Source organism: Eublepharis macularius, chromosome 14 (assembly GCF_028583425.1).
Source record: "Eublepharis macularius isolate TG4126 chromosome 14, MPM_Emac_v1.0, whole genome shotgun sequence".
NCBI classification, from domain to species: domain Eukaryota; kingdom Metazoa; phylum Chordata; class Lepidosauria; order Squamata; family Eublepharidae; genus Eublepharis; species Eublepharis macularius.
The window spans coordinates 38,737,702-38,752,125 of NC_072803.1; the positions used below are offsets into that span (position 1 = coordinate 38,737,702).

The window sequence follows — 14,424 nt, forward strand, 5'->3', positions numbered from 1 at the left end:
GTTCAAACGGGCCAATGGGATGAGAGGCATCGGGCCGCGGTTCGTGAGCAAGGATTGGCTGCAGGAAAGGGGGCGGGGGCGGGGGCGGGGGCGGCCGGCCAGGGCTGTCAGAAGGGTGGAGAGAAGCGCCGAGCGCTGGCGGCGCGCTCAGTTCCGCGCAGGGGTGTAAGGCGGGAGCCGCTCTGGTTGGGATTGCACTCTTAATACGGAGTAGCTATTCCGCAGCAATGTCGATCCCTTCTCCTCCTCATAGGAGCTCGGTTTTGTTTGCTGTTATTAGTTGTTCTCGAACGTTTAACGAAATTATTTCTGCAAAGCCATGGAGAAGAAGTAATACAACTAATGCAGGTGGGTTGCCGTGTTGGCTTGCAGTGGAACAGCAGGATTCGAGTCCAGTGGCCCTTGAGAGACCAACAAGATTTCCAGGCTATGAAGTTTCGAGAGTTAAAGCTCCCTTCTTCAGGCATCTGAAGTATAACTGAAGAAAGGTGTCTGAAGAAGGGAGCTTTGGTTCTCGAAAGCTCACACCCTGCAAATCTTGGCGGTCTCTGTGGTGCAACTGGACTGGAATCGTGCGTAAATAATGCAGATTAATTGGAGCACCAGTTTGAAAAATTGGCTGGCTGGCTGGCTGGCTCTCGGGACAGGCGATTGACGCTGAAGCAAGCACGTTGGAAAGGAGCGGGCTGGCTTCTGAGAAAGGATGGAGGAAAGGGAGATGGCATTTAAAAAGGCGATGTCGATCAGTGTATCAGAATGCGGCGGGGGGAGGTCGGGTTGCGGGGCGATTCTGCGCTAGGCCGGTGCAGGCGGAGGAACCGTTGCTAGGTAACCGCGAGACGCCATTGGCGAGCGGAGGGCGTGGCAGCCGCGGAACGACCCGGATGTCTCTTGGGCGGTTAAAGCTATTGCTGGGTCGCAGGGAAGGAGCTGCCTTATTTTCTGCGAGGGAGATGGGCGGGTAGCAGTTCCGGCCTTTCGTGAAATGCCGGCGAAAGCTTTGAGGCTGCGGCCGCCGCCCTCTTTTGAGTCGTGCTGTTTCTCTTCTGTACCAGGAGGGGGCGCGCTTGTGGCGGGGCCCTCTGGAAGGCCCCTTGGCGCTTCCCGTACGTTGTCGGTGCAATCTTGGGAAGATCAGCAGGATTTGAATCCAGTGGCGCTTTAGGGACCAACAACATTTTCAAAGTATAAAATTTTGCGAGTCAGAGCTCCCTTCATTAGACACGGGCGATAAGTTGTGAGTTGTAGACAACTTGCTGTTCTCTGCAAAAATCCCCCACCAACCAGGATGGCTCAAGTTGGCCCAAACAAACAAACAAAAATGATCCACAAGTAGATTTTTTTTAACAGAGCTGTACAAGGATTTGAGTCCAGCGGCACCTTAGAGACCAACAAGATTTCAAGAGTCAGAGCTCCTCCACATCTGAAGAAGAGAGCTTTGGCTCTCCAAAGCTTATACCCTGAAAATCTTGTTGCTCTCTAAGGCGCCACTGGATTCAAATCCTAGTCTTCTGCACACCAACATGGCTACCTATGTAAAACAGCTGTACAGCTTTCTCTTAAAATAATTCTTTTTGAAATCTTCCCTTAAAAATAATGGCCTTCCATTTCTTATGAAAGGCAAAATTATAAGAACAACAACAATTCCACTTATATGATGCTCTTGTAGACAGATTAGTGCCCTGCTCAGAGTGATGAACAAAGTCAGTGTTGTTATTATCCCCACAATTCAGCTGGGGAGCTGGGACTGAGAGAAGTGGCTTACCCAAGGCCACTTGCTGAGCTCGTGGCAGTTAAAGGGGGCTTGACCAGAAGGCCCTGGCAGGATCTGAGATGGCAAACAGGCTCATAACAAAAAAATTAGTAAAAAAGGAAGAAATAAAAACAAGCAAGGAGGCATATTTATGGTATATGTATAGATCTCTGGCAAATGTTCACGGAGACTCTTCTGCCCAATGGCTACAACCAACTCCTTAATGTTGAGTTTGATTTCTGCTGCCATGTACCATTTATTGTTTTAAGGTACTGGGGAAGAAATATTGGATCTGGGATTTTATCTTTAGTCGAGTGAGCAGTATAAAAGAACTCTCCTTTGCTTGCTGTTAGATGCCATTGCAAAAGGAGAAGGATATCTAGAATCCTGAATGACCCTTCTTTTGTTCCTCAAAGTTCTGAATGATGTCAAAGATTTGTAGATTGCCTTGTGGGGACGGCTGTAATGGGGAGGTATTAAGAATCACTGAGCTAAGTGAAGCCCCCATATGAGGGCACTCCCACAATGTAGGGGTGGCTGCTGAAAATATCTTTGCTTTGATTCCCCCTAAATGTACCAATGATAATGTGGGTTTCTGCAATAAGGGCCACCCCTTTGGCTCATCTCAGAGGACTGATGGGAATATATGTGAAGATGGTCCTTCAGATACTTTAGGTTCAAACCATACAGAGCTTTAAAGATCAAGACCAGCTTTTTGAACTGGGCCTGGAAACAAACTGAACCATTGTAGCTGATAACAATATTGGTTTAAACATGTTAATTGTTGCAAGTCCCAGACAATGTCTTGCATCATTCTGAACCAGTTGAAGACTTCTGCCTATCCTCAAAGGTGGACCCACACAGAGCATGTTACAGTACTCTAATCTGAATGTTACCGTAGTACGTGTGACAGTGGCCAGGTATGCTTTATTTAGGAACTACTGCAGCTGGTGAACCAGGAGCTGATGAAAGCTGCTTTCCAGGCAGATCCAGTGATAATGAAGAATTTTAAGAGTAGCCCTATGCTGCAAGCCCTATACTCTTGGGTGGAGTATAGCTGTCCCTGGAACAGGTTGTATACCTATTCCCATATCAGCATTACATCCAATTTACAGCATTTCTCTTTTGTCTGGATTAAATTTCAGTTTGTTCACTCTCATCCAGTTCATTACCTTCAGACATGAAGTCTGGCTTAACACATTCATCTTCCCCCATTCTGGTAAAAATTTACTTCAAATGTCTGGATGATTCCTAACAGTTTCATGTAGATCTTAAACAACATAGGGAGCAAGATGGACCTTTGAGGAATTCCATAAACCGGTGGGCAAAACAAAAGTCCTCTAGGCTACTTTCTGAGATGTACTTTCCAGAAAGGGCTGGAGCCATTTTAAAATAGAACCAAGACCCATTCATGTTAGGTGGTTCAGGAAGGTACCATGATTGCTGCGAACCAACAGAGGTGCACTCCTCTTGCCAGTAGACTTGCATAGATCATCTGTCAGAGCAGCAAAGGTAGTGTCTGCATTGCCTCTAAAAGCTAGATTGAAAAACAACTAGATAATAATCTGTCTCATTGAGAAATCCATGGAATTGATAAGACGTTACTTTTTCAAAGATCTTTTTTTTAAAAAGGCAAATTTGATACTGGCTGGAAATGATTTACATCTGTTCTGTCCAAGAATTTTTTAAAGCTATCTTAGCACTGCTTCAGCCAGAGATATTGAGTCCTCCATTAATGAGGTGTTGATCATGATCTATTGGGACAAGATGCTTCTGGCAGATTTTACTAGCCAGGATAACACAGGTTAAGTAAGCAAGTCTTGAATCTCCAGCTGTTCTTTCTACATCCTTAAATTGCACTAACTGAAAGGTATCTATGGAAACCTGACAGGTGGGAGCATCAGGAACATTCAGTGCCTCTGTAATTAATGTACAGTCCATCAGATACAATCAGTTTTACTTAGCAAATTGGTCATAGTGAGCTACTGAAGTGCTATTTCCTCCTGGAGGCCAAGGTGTAACAGGCCCCTTACAACTCTAAACAGCATCACTGCATGACACAGCATGGCGGAAAATTATGTTTTCTTTCATCACCTTGGAGTAGCTCCAAGGTCCTGCTTTTATTGTCATACCGGTGCAGAAATCAAACCCAGGGTTCAGTCTTTGGCTTCTCAAAGGACATGATTAGGAGGCGGGAAAATACATTCACTGTCCAAGAGACTGGAGAGCTGCTGCCATCCAGAAGAAAGAATGCTGAGAGCTGGCTGGACTGATGGTCTGACTTGGTAAAAGACCACTTCATGTGTTGTTCAGTGCCTTTTAGGTGGAGTTTCTCATTCCCAGGAGTATTTGCCCCTTGTCATGTTACAAGTGAAGAACTGCTGGGTTCTGAGTTGTGAGAATCTTCAAAAATGGACAATTAAGGGAGTTTGCAAAGGCATCATAGACCCCCCCCCCAACTCACAAGTATTCTTCCAGGGAGGAAAAAGAGGTACATTGGAAATACCACCAAGTGTATTTGTAGTCACTGAACAGCAATAAAATGTACAGTTAAATTTTAGAATGACTGTGTTACTGACAAAGAAACAACAAAAGAACAGCAATCCCCATAGAAACTCCAGAATGGCCAAATAAAGGGTGTTTGCGTTTCTCTTTTGATCCAGACAAGACACATCTGGGTCAATGCAACTTCCTGGTTGCCTAAACTCTGACGCATGATCTCAGTGGAGTTCCCCTTGCAGTGTTGCTGCAAGAAGCCCCTACTTCACCTCTTCTGGAGGTTGGGCTGCTGGTGAACCTCTTTTCATTTTCATCCTGCCATTGCTGTGTTGTTTCACCCGGGTACCAAGCAAAAAAAGCAAACAGAAAACGGGGACCACCAGAACAGGCTGAATAATTTATTAAAACTTAGCTGAGACAGAATGACAAAACTAATAAATTATTAATAAATATGTTCATTAAATATAAACCCTCATTTATAATCTTGTGTCTGGTAATTAGCAGAAACAGAGAAACTGTTAAATATTTACAGGCACATTGGCTTAGAATGCAGTGATAAAATACTACATTTCTACCCTTCCCCCTGCCACCCTTTAAATAATAAAACTTGGGCAACAGTTTCAACAGATCCCAGGCTGCACTTGTCTGACATTTGTAAAGCTGAGACCTAGTGATGAAAATTCTTATAAAGAGTTCTCTCATTATTAAGTGCTTTCCCCTAGATTCTAGGAGATTTCCCCCTCCAGGGAAAGTATTTTCAGAATCTGCCAATAGTACAGGCTCTGAAAATGCACATACATTACAGAAAGTGTACATAGTACACACAAGGACTTGGTTTAAGCTACAACTGCTTTTCATTTGTAAGAACATAATCTACGATTGAGACTTGCCCAAGCTGATTAGTCATGCCAACAGCTTCATTGGACTGTGAAGAAGTGCAGATGAACCAGCCAGGGAAATCTGCTGCTTCGAACCTTGTAGTGTTCCCGATGTCCACCCTGTTGAAGATGAAGCGACCCAACTTCGATTTGTCAATGTTGCGAAGGATGTTTGCTTCCTGTAGGCAAAAAAAATCAAGACTGTCAGCAAGAAATGAAGCATTTGCTCTAGTTTCTAAAGTGACAGGTGTAGGTTGGGTGGGGTGGTCCAAGCATGGGCCCAAGGCAACACAAACATCATCTGCACAAGCCCCCATAGCAAAGTTGCTGATTGCTGCCAATCCTCATCTCTTCTTCGCACTTTTCGTGCAGGGTACAGCTTTCAGCATTTCTCTGTGTGAGATCAGTGGGAGGAAGGAAATGGCTCATGTCTCCTTCCAGCTAGACTTTACTGGGAGGTGTGAGGAAATAATTTTGGTCAGCTACAGGTGATATCTATTTTGGCCTATGGAATATAGGTATAAAGCAGTACATACTAAAGCCAAAATTTTGGGAGAGGAGGTACGTGTGTGATATTCTTATTTCGAGTAGTTGAGACTGCTGTTGAAGTCCCCTTGCCATAGTTTTGTTCAGATGTATATTCCGGACTCCACGATTGAGCAGAAACCCATTCTGCCTGTTTGCACATGAAGGCACAGCACTTACTAGCTATCTTATGCTGATGCCTCTCCCTCACTCTCTGGAACATTTAAAAAAATGCTTTAAAACGTTTAATTGATGGGGAAGGGGTAAAAGAATAGACTCAATCAGGGATTCGTTGATCAGGGCATCTGACATTGGCATTCTGATAGAGGGTGTCCCTTGTGGAGGATTTAACTCTTCTGCATGCACCCTGAACTGCTAGGTAGGAAGAGCAAGAGACCAAAGCAACAAGAGTGTAAAGGAGGAGTACAGACAAACAAGTACCATGTCATTGAGGCAGGTCAGTGGGAGTTGTTACACTGCTTCCATTAAGGAATTCCAGACCTGCCGCTTTAGCTGTTGGTCACCAAAACAGGTTGATACCTCTGGTTTCTCTTCAACCCTCCATCCAAATAGCAAAGGATAAGAAGAAGCCACTCACCTCCAACTGCAGCTCCGGCTGCCCTTCTCCTTTTGGCACACAAGACAAGCAGAGACCGGTCCCCTTGATGCCCAGTGCAATAGGATTTTTTACAGTGTCTTTTGAACGGTATACAGCCATTTTTAGCTTCACTGAAAACAACAGGAAAATGATTTCAGTGCAACAAGGGAAGGGAATGATTCTGTTTGACTTAAAAGTTTGGCAGGGCACTAATGTTTCCAATGTGTTAGAAGTGACCTGGAATTTCACTTTTTCGACTGCAGGCTGGTGGGGGGAGGAGAGGAGCAGCAGCCGGATCTTACCTGCATGATGGATGTTAGAACCTTGAAGATGCATAGCCATCAGCTGGGCGGGCTCATTCAGGACAAGGAACTTTTGCTTAATGTCTTGGATATCATAGGAAATAGCTCGGGTGAAGCGGTAATTGGGATCTGTGCTGTAAGTGAATTCACACTTGTCAAAAGGTACAGGTTCTGAAAAGAAAAAGAGGGACGAGGTTTAGATTAATTCTTGCATTTCCTGCTGCAGCCCAAACAACTGTTTCCCTCTAAAACTGGAAAGGAGAAATGGAGGCAATGGACTGTGTAGCTTTGCCTATTTAGTCCCTAATGGGGCTAGAAACCTTGCCATTCTATCCAAGCAAGTGGAGACAAGATTATGGAAGTCCTGGTTGGAATATTTCTTGGCCATTGAAAGCAAGCTCGCTGTCTGTACTTTCACTCTTCCCTCAGTCCTCCCTCCACCCCCTGTTGAAAACTCCAAATTTGATACTGTACCTAAGACAGCGTTCAGGATGTTTAGCAAATCATCATCAGTGAAAACCCTGGCTTTTGCGTTGATCCTCATCTTCTCAACAGCAACCACAATCACCACAGCTTTCCGGAAGTTCTTGGTTGGGACCTTCTGGGTGATCTTTACCTGAATGTCCATTTCACAGGCACATTGAACTTGGGAACAGCAGGCACACTGTTTCTGGACTTGGCAAGCATTCTGTGGTCAAAACAGAAACCAGCTGAATCCTGCTGATAAGCTGCTATCTCTTTGAAGATCCCCCCCCAACTGCTTAGTAATAATATCCTCTGCACACCAGTCCAGCTCAGAGGCAAGAAAATGGTTCTCAGGTCCTGCACTGAGCAAACTAATCTTGCAAATGTACAATGGTGGGTCAGATTAAAATTAACAGAACAAAACCAGGTTGTACGATGAGAAAAGCCACCAGTTTCTCACGGCCTGACACTATTTGTTTTTAAACAGAGGACAAAATGTACCCCCCCCCCCAATTCTCCACAGTTATGCACCAAAGCCTTCAAATGTCTTCCTGGAAAAAAGTATCCTCTCATATCAGAAAGTTACACCCCAACTTGGCCATGCATGAAAGTTTGAGGTGCTGAACATTAAGGAAGTAGCAGAGATGATAGTTTGTGACTACTTGGTTTCCAAACTTTATTTCTTGGAAGAAAAGATTTGAGCAAAAGTTAAACAAGAAATTAATTACCTTAGTCAAACAAGGCTGGTCTTCATAGAATTGTGTATCTTCATTCATGCTGTAACCAAAAACCAATAGGAAACAAGTCAATAACACTTGGAAAAAGTAATTGCTGTATTATAACTTGAATGACTACTGGTCTTTATTATAATGCACACTATATGTACTTTATGTTTTACTTTCATTTGCACCATAAAATGCTCATGGGATTGTCCCAGAATTTTAGAATTAAACTAAGAATCAAAATCCTTCCTTTGCCCTTCTTCAACTAAAGGTATCAAAGAAACAGTATGTGAAGTAAAGCTGATGCTTTGTGGTAGAAGGTGTAGTCCATAGAAAGGTGTCTGATGCTGTTGTAGTCTGTGTTCTTAATCCCATGGATTGAGGCATCCCTAACTTTCTCTAGATGGTGCCTTAATAATATGGTATTATTATTTGAAAATATGAGTGTGCATTAGAGTTGTTACAGTGCACTGGTGTTTGCATATTTTGTTAGCAAAAAGAAAGTTTACAAAATTAGAGATAACTTACATAATTAGGGATAGTTCCCATCCCAATTTTAGGCCGCTTCAATACAGCAACAATGCTAAGATAGGACATAGTAGTGTGGCTAGTTTCAATGGAGAAGAGTCCCGAGCAACAGATTTGGATTCAAAGTGTGACCCTGTGCTTACCTGCAGAATTCCATCAACTCTTCCTGACATTCTGGAACTCTTGCCATTGTTGATTCTTGGCTGGAAAGAAATGAAAGGGAAGTCAGACTATTATTTATAAAATATATGCCCCAACTTTTTATCATTCAGCATTCAGGAAGGCTTGCAATGAAGTGAATAATTAAAGCAAATACACGTATTTTAAATAGTTGATACTAAGCTAAGTTTACAGTGAAATCCTAAACAGAGTTACTCCAGCCTAAGCCCATTAGACTGGACTAACGCTGCTTAGGATTTCACTGAAAGACGACAAAAAGCAAAACCCACCAAAAACTAAAACCTCACAAAATGCTTATACTTAAGATCTTATGCTAGCAGCAAGTACCAGAATCCAAACTGTAAAAAAATCTGCAGCACTAAAAAGTTGAAGCCAAAATAAATCACAAAATAAAACCCAGTATAAAACAGCCCAGTTTTGGTGGGAAGTTTTAGCTGCCTCTGAAGGCTTTCTGGAAAATAATAGTTTTTATTTGGAAGGCTATCAGTCTGGAAGGCCATCAGTGAAGGTACCACCCAGGTCTCCAGAAGAAAGGAGTTCCAAAGCCCAGGGGCCATGGCAGAGAAGACCCCGTCTCACATGCCAACCACTCTGAGACAGTTGCGTAGAACTGGCATATAGAGAAGGCCATCCCTTGATGATCTCAAGTAATGGACAAGTTCATATGGTTCATATAGCTGTTCCAACAAAGAGAGAAGAACTCACTTTGTGGAAAGTGAACAAAAGTTTGACAAAAGAAATTGGTAATGAATATGATATAGTTGCAGTACCCCATGTTTACGATGCAATCTTTCCCATGCTAGAAAGATGGTCTCAATTGCACTGAAGCCAGTGGAAATGTAATGAACCTACAAAATTCACAGCAACCAGTATAAACTCTGAACGTTGTCATGAATTCATGACAGCTAGAGATTTTATTTTACAGAACAAGTTTTGGAATCCACAAAGCAAAATAAAACAAGCAATTCCTGTTCTTTGGTTAGACATTTGAGGATATCTGGAGGGATATTTCAGCTCAGTCCTTTCTCTTTTCCTAACTTTGAGAAACAGATTGAAGACAGACAGACTGAGAGTGGGTGCAATAAACCCAAACATGCAACCCCAAGCAAAGTATGCATTTCAAGTGCATAAATATTAGAAACATGCTTAATCTGTAGTTCCTGAGGTCTTCTGGGAGGAAGGAATGACAGTTAAACCCATTTCCACCTATATAATGCACATTCCTTGGGAGCTGTCACATTGTATAAGGCATGGCTCAATCTTGGTCCCAAGTGACCTTTCTAGAAGCCTCTCAAAGGTTCAGCCCAGAGGCAGTAACTCTGGCTACTTCATATCCCAGAATTCTTCTTTATTCCTACCTAACAAATAATTTAGCACAATTTGCTTTCTTTTGTGTCTCCGATTCAGAAAGTAGTTTGTGTAGCAAACTAAATTTAAGATTTTTTTTGTTTACCCAGTTGATATATATAAATTCCTTGTTTTACAGGTGCCTCTAATTCTGAACTATTAGGCACTGACTTGACTTGTTATTCCTAGGACATCTTTCTTCTAAACTTATTCCTACTTCTTTTCAGATGGGCCATGGCTACTGAGTTCTCCCGAACCAGATACTTAGCTTAAGGGGCAGCATGATTCTTATAAGCTGCTGCTTCATAAACCAGGTCATAAGTTTAATTTTGGAAGCAAGTTATCTCTCCCTTCCCCTCCCAGTGCAGATACCTGTAGAAAGAAGAGTGCACGCTGGTTCTTTCCAGAACACTGGATCCCTGACACCCAGCTCTGTCTCTGTTGCTGTGGAGTGAGTGAGTGAACTGCTACTGCCTTCTCGGTCTTATGTACTGAAAGCAACACTCACATCTGGAACTTCCCTTCTTTGTCCCTCACTTCCGAGATCTTCTTTTGGTGAGTTTCACAAGCAATTAGAATTCCTTCCTCCTTCCCCCAAACAAGATGTGGTTGTGTTGTGGAAGTAATATGCATATTGTGAAAACAGTGACTTTTACTGGTTGTTCTAAATAGAAAGTGCATGATAGTATGTTTTGGAAGAATGCCAAAAAATCCGCACTTGGGAGCCTCCATAAGATTTTGTCTCAGTCTTATCTCCCGTGCTATTCAATTTCTATGTGAAGCATTTAGGAAAACATAAGAACATAAGAAGAAACCTGCTGAATCTAGTCTTCTTCTAGTCTAGCATCCTGTCTCACACACCGGCCAACCAGTTACCATGGAGGGTCAACAACAAGACATAAAGACTGAGGCCAGCTACTGATGTTGCCTGCTGTCACTCACATTCAGAGGTTTGCTGCCTCTGGAGGATCCCCTTATCATTATGCCTTTGATATCCTCCATGAGTCTGTCTAACCCCTTTGAAACCATCCCATCACTAACTCAACTGGCAGCAAATTCCCCATTTTGTTCACTCGTTGAGTAAAAAAGTATTTCCTTTTGTTCATCCTGAATCTACTGCCCATCAGTTTCATTGGATGCCTTTGATTTTCACTAGGTATCAGATAGATGTTCATGTAGCTGAGCAGGATGGATGTTTTCACAGTTTTGAACTTTTACATTAAATTTATCCTTACTCCATTTTGTCATAGTTTCTTTGAATGGTTATTATACTGCTTGACCATGTGATAATGTGGGTCCATTTGCTTTGCAGGATTTCACTTGAGCCTGTTTGATTGCTCTCTGTATGACCATCCAGCGGGCTGACCATTTGTTCAGTGAAAGACCATTAGAACTCCATGAGGGAAGCTTATACAGATGGAATATGAAGATGTTAACAAGTGATAAATGCCTATGCCTTTACCTTTCCGGAACCCTTCATTTATACTACTGTTGCTGCTGCTGCCGCCACCGGCACCACTACTACTACTACTACTACTACTACTACTACTACTACTACTACTATTTCTACTACTACTAGCAGCAGCATTCATTATTGTAAATTTAAGTCTTTAGATGTTATACATGCTTACTTTGCAGCTCCTATGAGGGAGCCAACATCTATCTTTTTTTTAAAAAAAAAACAGGCTAACAGGAATCCTCAGAGAAATCTCTGTGCTATTTTGTAAAGTGTTTGCTTTGGTTTTATTTAATGTTTGGGAGTCTCATTAAAAATTGGATGGTTGTGTGCTTGCCACTTATATTAAATATGCTGGAGTGCATCACCAGCTATATATATTTTTTTTAACATTTGTGACGTGGAGGCAAGGAGAAACAGCACAACAGCCATCATTTACGTCCTGCTCTTGTCACTTGGCGTCACATAAATATCACAGTCAGGATACTGGTTGCATTTTTAAGGGATCATAAGGATCATAAGGGATCATAAGACCTTTATGTATTCACTGATCGTTGGTGAACATGGAATCCTTTGCAAATGCTGGGGCCCCCATGCCAGTTGAGCATACTTCTGTGTCACATGGTTGTCCTTATTCAGGAAATTGGTCCTTGCTCAGGAAACTGATCTTGTAACTATCATACATTGATTTTGAAAGTTCTGGCAAAATTGATGTGTGTTTAAAAAGCACATGGATGATGTTTCAGAGGAATAATGGGCTTTTTGTTTTGTATGCAAAGGAGAATGCTGCAGTTGATGTTTTGCAAAAATATGTGGTGGGCAATGTCCCCAGTCCATGTTCCACAGAAGTGGCTTCCTCATAATGGCCAGTCTTTTGAAGCACTCGGAGGAGGTTCTGTTGATATAAATGGAGTGACTGCAGCACTGTCAGCCACACACAAAACATTGCCTATATGAGCTATAATGAATAATGCTATCTCAACTGAGGCGTCAGATGGAATGCTATCAGCATCTGGGGGCTGCCTTCTACATGGGAGAAGTCCCAGCGTTGATTCACAGAATAAGAATTGGCTATTTTCCCTCACCATTTTGCTGACAGCAGTCTGAGGTAATATCAAGACCTCCTCCTATACAGAGTTGAAGGAACCCTTGAGCAATCCCAGGCACACAACTGGATATACGTGTGCATGCACTTGTCACTCAGCTGCGATCATGACCGCAAGAAAACTTCCTGTGCTGTGACATCACCCACTTCCTGTTCCTTGGATTACCCATTCTGCCTTGCTTTGCATGTGGTTTTCATTGACTTGGCAAGCCTTTTAATCAACATAAATGAGAAGTTGTGAAATTGTGAGAAGTCCCTTCTTTTCTGCCAAGCCAGCCAGTGGACCAGGAACAATGAGTCTGGTGGATTTCAGACTGGTCCACAGTGATGTTTTGGGAAAATCCAACCCCTTATCCAAATCAGTCTTAAATTTCCCTGAAGCATACGTGGAAGGTCAACTCTGAGGGGATGCCTGAGACATCTCCTGCTGCAAGGAGAAACCTTAACCAAAATGGTGACATTCAGCTTTAACTGATCAGTAGCAAACTGCTATTCCCACCTCATTCCACACTAGAATAATAATAACAATAACAATAATAAATGGAATTTTTAAACCCTGGACTGAGGATCTCTTTTTCACAGCCTGTACTTTCTTGAGGGTATGTGTGAGTGTGTATGAAGCAAAACAAGAAATGAGGCAATCCACGTTTTCTGTTTCACCCTGAGGCCAGAGGTGGTTGGCCAGGGCCTGACTTGGGGAAGAGAAGACACCCTCACAACTGTTTCTTTACCTTTGGACCTTGAACCAGGGACTTTGTGGGGCTGAAGTTTGGGACATGGTGGTCACAGCTCTGAACTTTCCCTAGCATGGATGGTTATGTCTGAATTTCTATCTATTCGGGACATTTTTAAATCTACCTTTTCATCCAAGGAGTTCAAAGGAGTACGTATGTTCTCCTCTGTTGTATCCTAACAACCATCCTTTGAAGTATGGTAGGTGGAGAGCTTCCACAGTGTTGGGTGTGTTACTTGCTTTCCCCTTTCCTGGCCCCACCTCAGTTCCTCTTGTTATCTTTCTCTCTTGCCTTACCAGAGGTGGGCTGAGATTTTAAAGGAACCCTGTGTAAGCAGGTGGCCCGGCCTCTGCCATCTTTTATAGCTATTTAATATAGCTACCTGTGGTATAAAATCACAAGAGCCCTGGATTAAAATGGCAGTTTGGCCTGCAAACGGGAATTCCAGCTAGCAGTTGCTGAGTCCCGCCTGGGAGATCTAGGCATGAATGGAATGCCGCCTGTAAATGCAGAGTGACCAGTGGTGATTAGTTTTACAGTCACCCCAGCTCTGAAAGGAATCCAGAACAACAAAGGTCTCACAGAGTCATCCCACTTAACACATTCCCTTCCCCTCCTTCTGTGATGAGATCTGCTGCCCATGATTGAGGAGAATATCAATTAGCATTCATAAGTATTTATAATTCATTCCCAGGAAGGTACATTCCCCAACAAAATTCATCAACTTAGCTCCGGTGAACTCCATTAACAAACTTCCCCTTTTGTGCAGTCCCAAAAGAGACTTTGCATTCTCTTTCACATGCCCTGGCAGCTAGCAATCAAGGTAATCAAACCCTTTGTTACTCCCACGAACTGACCATTGGAGTCTTTGTTCTAACAGCTAGGTGGGCTCTCCCACCTCAGAGCACGTTTTATCCTATAAGAGTAGTGCCCTGGCCCCATTCAAATCGAACAGTGCATGCTTATTAGATCTGAAGTGCTGTTCCCTTGAGGTTGCTCTAAACCTCTTGCTCTCTTGGCCGAGGATGCTGGACGTTTGAAGCTGCTCTTTTCCTCCATGGACTGGAGTACTCTTCAGGGTAGGTAGATATACTTTGCCCTCCCTCACTCTATTCCAACTTCTGACTAGCTTCCTAGGACTCTGTGTGTGTGTAACCATTTTTACTATTTACTCTATGAGTGTGTGCATTTCCCTCTTTTAATAAAAGATTGCTCTTTGAACCTAAAGCACTAGCCTTGTTTGCTATCTTGGAAGGGGCCCTGTAAAAATGGGTGAGAAAGATCCCGTGGTTACTGTCTCTTGCATCGCTGTCTTCCTTGCTGCTAATTCTC

At 43.0% G+C, this 14,424-nt stretch overlaps 1 protein-coding gene and 1 long non-coding RNA gene across 2 annotated transcripts; one reads left to right on the forward strand and one right to left on the reverse strand.

The window, feature by feature from the left end:
- The first annotated feature begins 129 nt into the window (after positions 1-129).
- On the forward strand, positions 130-12,851 carry LOC129342323 (uncharacterized). Its single transcript, XR_008598216.1, has 3 exons — positions 130-348; positions 10,161-10,352; positions 11,110-12,851. It is a non-coding gene; the product is annotated as an uncharacterized LOC129342323 (long non-coding RNA).
- On the reverse strand, positions 4,757-10,290 carry LOC129342322 (interleukin-1 beta-like). Its single transcript, XM_054998024.1, has 7 exons — positions 10,170-10,290; positions 8,414-8,473; positions 7,749-7,797; positions 7,030-7,243; positions 6,556-6,726; positions 6,254-6,384; positions 4,757-5,309 (listed from the first exon to the last, which is right to left on the reverse strand). Exons 2-7 carry the CDS (start codon positions 8,458-8,460, stop codon positions 5,094-5,096), a joined length of 828 nt encoding a protein of 275 aa, XP_054853999.1. The 5' UTR covers positions 8,461-8,473; positions 10,170-10,290; the 3' UTR covers positions 4,757-5,093.
- Positions 12,852-14,424: the final 1,573 nt, after the last annotated feature.